A 6446-nucleotide genomic window follows, 5' to 3' on the forward strand; every position below is an offset into this window, starting at 1 on the left:
CAAAATTGAAGCTTGACTCGATCTGCACGCAAAATGGTGGTGTGGAATGACTCGAGTCAAGTTTGATGACTTTTTCATGCCTGCTAAGAATGTCCACTCTCACTACACGAGATTCTCGTCTAAAGGAAATATCTACTTACCCCCACCCCCGACTACTCGGGACCCATCATCCGGAATGCATTACCACCACATATCTGTGAATTGCTTTATAATAGATTCAAAAAAGCCCTACTTGATCACCTCTTGTCGTTACACTAACACTGTTGCCCTACCTCGCCCAGACATTGCTTCATTGATCATTTGCTACCATTGTTTAATTTTTTTTCTATTTTCCTTTCTTAACTAAACATTTTTTACAGCCAGACTGTTCAGAGTCAAGTGTACCTGTTTGATGCTAGTGTGATCAGACTAGATGACCTTCACGGTCTTATCGATCATTCCTATCCAATACCGAATACTATGCATGCATATTTTCTGTACCACCACCACTGCTGTGTGTTATGTATTTTGGTTGGATGAAAATAAAGACTCTCCCTCTCAAACCCACAGCTACCACTCATGACTCAACTCAAGCTATCTCTGTAGTATCGAAACCATACGTCATCAGCTCATTACTGTTGCACCGTGGAGAAGGAATTTTAAATATACAGAGAAAATCTTTATTTGGTAACCGTGAAAATCAATATCATGCACAACAAAGATACGATTGGGTGCAATGTAATATATTTATAAGAGATAGGCAACATATCGAAGGGAGGCAAAGCCGACCCAGACTATATTATGAAGGAACTTGGCTTGTAAAACACGGTGGTTTCGTAACGTGAAGTAGGCGCCGTCCTGTTTTCATGCTATCTGCTCCAATTGCGGAAGTCTCAATAAATCTGGCAAATCAATAGGTCTGAGTGCACACAGCACAAGGATAAATGCATATGTTGTGCTACATGCATTATGCCGTTCTACCACAACACATTGTAAATTGCGGCTCTAGACCACCACTGGCCTATGTGTAATGAGTGTTACCGTAACCAGATATAAAATGATAATCAGTAATACTCAGATTAAATTTTCATCTGCCCAAGACACTCAAAGAATGTGCAAGGCGATGTAATGAACAGATAGGATGATGCTGAAATGACCAGTTGCGGTCTCTTGATCTGGCATCCACCTCGGCCTAGTGCCCGATGTCGCAGTCTTTTCGATGTTAATTGTTATTCGTCTGTCATTTTAGATTTCGTCGCCCTTTTTTGCTCTTGTCTTTCATACATTCTTCATTGGGGCTTTTTCAACACCGTAAGAACAGTGACACGGTGGATGAGGTGCCCATAATAACCTCAGAAGTCGGGACTTAAACCTGGGCCGCCTGCGTAAGTGGCGCCGATGCTCACCACTACGCTATCTCCTATGTCTTTAATATTGATACGTCCGCTTGATACTGAACTCAATCCCGCCTCATGTAGCGCAGGTGTTGTCAAAAATCTTTTACATACGGTCACAAGGTTCTGCTCACAAGTCAATTTCACTTTTATAGTTTTGACTCCAGTCATTTTTATTTCACCGCCGAGTCCATGTCGGGGAGGAAAGGTCAGGTTCGAGTCATAGTGTTGAGACTTGAGTCCGAGTCCAAGTCACTGTGTTCACGGTTCAGTTGAGTTCCGGTCATGCTCAACCGACTATTTTACAGCTCTGTTTGTGCGATATCGAATACTAATTTTCCTCATTCTCAACGATATCTGGTCGTATTTTTCCGAGTACCAGTACTGATAGACGAAATACCAATAATGCGGTTACAATGAAATGCATTCTTAGCTGTCCGAATCTCGAGTCCAGCGCAATGTCGAGTCATTACAACTCCGGGGTCACAATACGTAAACACCTTTCCTCTTTAGCTCCTTGCATGGGCTTCACCTTCAACTACATTGCATGGTTTTCATAAACCATAGCGCCAGTGATTCATTACCTCGACCCAGTCATTAAACATCATGGTATACTTTCCTTACGTGCGCAACACTGCGACGGGGGCACATTCCAGTCATACTCGTATCCGTGAAAGTTAGAAAATTCCTTCCTGCACAGCTTCCCGGAGCTTTTCAAACTATTGTATTTCTCTCGCATGTCCTGCACGCTTTGCTTGTGACTGACGACAAACGTATTCGAACATCCTCTAGTTTTGTATTCGGTATCGAAACGTATGTCATGTACACGATTCACCGATAAAGGCGCGAGCCACGATCCCATGGATACGTCTTCACTCAAATACCGTTTAAAATGTGCAAAATTTGACGCGACGTAAGAAATAATGTTAGAAGACAGTACATATCCTCCACCTCTTGCGTAAGGAATGTACATATCGCATAATTTCCATTCAGTCTCTTTCCAAGGACCTGACTTCTTCACCTTTCCTTTACCGTAGAAAAATCCCAAGTACAGCATTTCATGAGGATTGGTATGGTGTCGCGTTGTTAATTCATTGTCGATTACACCAATTTGCGCATAAGTGTCATCGTCGCACTTGAATATATAATTGCAATCCACATTGCTGTTCACCCAGACCAGTGTTGTCCCTAATTTATCAGTTAGTCTCTCATAAGCATCAGCGAATTGTTCTAATAATAGTAAATCATTATGTTGCATCTTCTCCTTCAATAACGAATCTTTCAAGTCATATGATAACCCGTCGATACCCAACACAAACATATGAGTAATATGCGTGTTTTTGTTAGCGAATATACCATGCGAATGTTCCGATAGCCATGTCTGCCGCATTGCATCTCGGCGGTCTTTATTACGTGGTCCTGTGAGTATGACAATAAGCAGGAAAGTCTTGTATTCTTTCGCAGTATTCAATTGTGGTTGTATAGATCTCGCAGGATGACAGGGTGCTTGATTTTTTGTTGATGAAACGTACCAAATGATTAATACTGTAGCGACACTTATTATGAAAATCTTTTGGCGTCTCATTGATACGGTTTGTCACACACATAGCCTGATGATCATTCAAGGAGCATAACAATCTGAAAAATATATATTTTCATATAGTTTTACCAAGCCCGACTGATTACGTTGTACATTGCCCGTTTGGTGTTCCACAAGAATATACAAGCAAATTTATGAAGTTGTACTAGGAATAGTAGGATTTAATGTGACAAAATTAGCATAGTCTTATATTACACAGTGTCTACAAATGTAAAAAGCATTGGAATATTATTGATATTGACAATCGTCAGCGGTAATCGTCAGCCACTAGTAGAGAATTCAAATCAAAATGAATTTTATATTTGTTGCTTCAAGATTTTCCATACAGAATGCACCTCTGCAACATGTATCATTTCCACTTCTCGGTACATGACACCACAAACATCATCGGGATTAGTTGATTTTATCAATCTATCTGCCATACACAATAGTACAGCGAGCGATGCAGCAGCTATTGAGTTAGGATCCCAATAGTGCATAAATATCTGATCAAACAAGTACATAGTAACAGGAGTATCTGTAAATCCGACAAACAAATTTGTAATCCACTGTCTAATGCACAGAATCGGATGCGGTGTGGCGAATAGGGAGGTTGCATGGCTTCTGCTTTTGATCGGATTCGATTTGCTTGTGTTACGGTCCAGATATCTCACTGGGTAAAAAGCTTTTTCAGTGGCATATCCCATATCCGTATCAAGAACTTGTTTTGCTTTATCCAACGTGACATCAACACCAATGCTCGAAAAATGCTGCATTATCTTTGTTCCTGAACCATGAGTGGTTTCTTTCAATGTTTTCCAAACCTTCATGCAAATATCATTTTCGAATGTCGATTCAAAGCAATGCTTTATTACTAAATATAACTGCAACGCCAACTCGTATTGATGAGATTTAGACTCTCCATAATTTGCAGCTATTTGTAAAGGAAACATCCACAATCCGTATTGGTACTTGTATTTCTTCGAGCACGTGTAGATGATATTTAAAACCGTGGCCGTACTTTTCTGAAAATTCATTTCTTTAGAGTATTTCTTCAGGGCGGGAAGAGTTTCGTACAAATCTATAATCGTTGTTTGGATGATGTGTTGAACTGGCGATTTTGTAGGGTCTTTTGTCTTCAATTCTACCATCCCAGATTTTACGGATGTCGCAAATTCTTTCCTCAAATCTTCGTCAGATTTAGGTACCGAATAACTCTCCTTGTGAAATTTTTGCAATATCAATCGGTATACTGTCTTCCTCAAAATGTTAGGCATCAAACGGCCTCTTAGTCTTGACAAAATATTGTTCAAACGCATCGGATCTTTTTCCAAGATTTCAGACAATACATTGCCCAGTAATTCTATATCACCATTCTCGGCAACTGGTAACGAAGGGCCATACTCCCTCAAAAATTGATGTTCTGTTGACTTGGCTTGAGAGTTGATTAAAACTTTTGAATTCACAGATAGAATCTTCTGAATATGCGTCAATAACAGTTTATATTCCTCGGACTGAAAAGAAGGATCGATGTTTGGGCTACATCCAGCCTCTCTCGCAGCAATTGAAATCAACGTTTTAATAACATTTTGCTTCTTAGCGTTCGCGCTTTTAGAATTTGAAGCTGCATTCGCATCACCATCAGCTGTGGGCACGTTGATCTCTCCTAGTTCATAAGAAACTTGCAGTTTCTCGTTGGCGAATGCGTTTTCGTGCAATTTATGTACTAGCTTCTTCAAAATTTCGGTTTTAACAGCATGCCAAGGACTCCCAGGCAGGTCAAGGTCAACGATGCATGTGTGTAACCATACCTTAGCTGGTGCATGAGCCATATCACATACAATACACAAGTTCAAAAATAAGTAAAGCAGTCACCTAACAAAACAGACATTCATTTCATTACATTTGAATGCAACATGTAAGCCTATCTCGAATAGAAAATAAGAACATAGAATAAATATCTAGATAATATATGTTACGACACAGTGAAGACCAACGTGATTTTTACGACAACTCAACTGCACCCAGCAACACGCAAAGACGTTATTCCTGCACTTCAACGAAGTCATGCAGTGTACGAATACAAGAGCCACTGTGATTGTGGCTACGTAGGAAAAAGGAAGCAACATTTGCAGGACCGCATAAAACACTATGTACTTAGATATATTAGAACACGCGCATCACGCTCAGTGAAATGCTCAGCTTCGACTTCGAAACTTGATTCAGAAAAGACAAGGGTCATGTGGGCATGCACACTAAATAAGATGGTATATATAACCACAGGCGACATAATGAGGTAGAATGTGTCGGAAGGCGAGATTGATATGTCAGGACGTGGTCCGGTAAAAGTGAGGGCCGTCTAGAAGGGTTTGCATTTCGACCTAAATGTGGACAGGACATGCTCAACGACTGTCGGATAGCTGGCGAGATACTGTTCAATACTGCAGGTCCAGCATATTTGAGAGAACGATGATCTTTTACGTCAATCACATTGTAGTTGGACGACGTGGACACGCGTTTTGTAGGCCTACTTATGCACCGGAATGGAATTGGTGGCAACGTCACGCAGGATTTTCTGTTTATTTGCTTAATTATTCTATATAGTAAAGCTCTCATCACGCAGGATTTATTTCAAAAAATGAACCAAGATTTCAGGGTGGCTTATGCACCTTTGATACAGAGGAAAAGAGGACATTCTCATGTTTGAATGACCTGACCATAGCCAGGTAGCGAATTTGAAATTGGAATTATAATCAGAACAAGAAAATCATAATTTGCATTTGGAATGATCACTGGCACAAGTTCACACATCGAACTAAGAGAGAGATTCTTTATTTATATCCAACCAAAATACAAAACTATAATGATGGCATATAGAAAACATGCAGCACAGTATTTGGTACAGATCTGCATATTGTGCACGGAGACTACTTATTGTATACCCTTCACTGTACTGATTTGCACGTACAACTACTATTCTTATTGCGCTCTCAATCACAGATCACTCCCCACAGTGTATGTTATTTTGATAAGCCGTCTACGAAACGTCTGCAAACTGTAAAGCGCGCAGCTAGTCAATGCGAAAAACCATCGGCGACTGTGCGACTTGTTTATTTACTACGGTATCGTTTTGGCGGCAAGACAAATGAGCAGAAAATCATATTCCTCATAATTTGTTGGATATGGGGAAGAGTAAATAAATTTTAAAGAATGAATCTCTATATGTTCGTGTCGTCCAGTCACGTCATCGTTTTAAAGCAGCTTGAAATGTATAAAAATAAAATATTTCAATTGATAAATCTGGCAAGAAATTTATTGACGTGACGTCAGGACGAATCAAACGTGTTGAATCGGCAGGCGTCGGTTGAATATTCCGGCGGCGAATTTATATAAGATTATGTTGCATATTAAGCGTTGTTAGGAAGAAGTTAGCTTAATAACTTATAGATCAGTATGTCTGTCGATCCAGTTATTATTTCAACGCTAATCGATTC

General features: G+C 40.0%; 1 protein-coding gene across 1 annotated transcript; it reads right to left on the reverse strand.

The window, feature by feature from the left end:
* Positions 1 to 636: 636 nt before the first annotated feature.
* LOC145443515 (uncharacterized) lies at positions 637 to 6027 on the reverse strand. The gene is made up of 2 exons (XM_080321473.1): positions 3273 to 6027; positions 637 to 2970 (listed from the first exon to the last, which is right to left on the reverse strand). The coding sequence occupies exons 1-2, from the start codon at positions 4782 to 4784 to the stop codon at positions 1978 to 1980; spliced, it is 2505 nt and encodes an 834-aa protein (XP_080177599.1). The 5' UTR covers positions 4785 to 6027; the 3' UTR covers positions 637 to 1977.
* Positions 6028 to 6446: the final 419 nt, after the last annotated feature.

Source organism: Botryllus schlosseri, chromosome 7 (genome assembly GCF_051294905.1).
Source record: "Botryllus schlosseri isolate E-star chromosome 7, Bs_hap1, whole genome shotgun sequence".
NCBI lineage: Eukaryota > Metazoa > Chordata > Ascidiacea > Stolidobranchia > Styelidae > Botryllus > Botryllus schlosseri.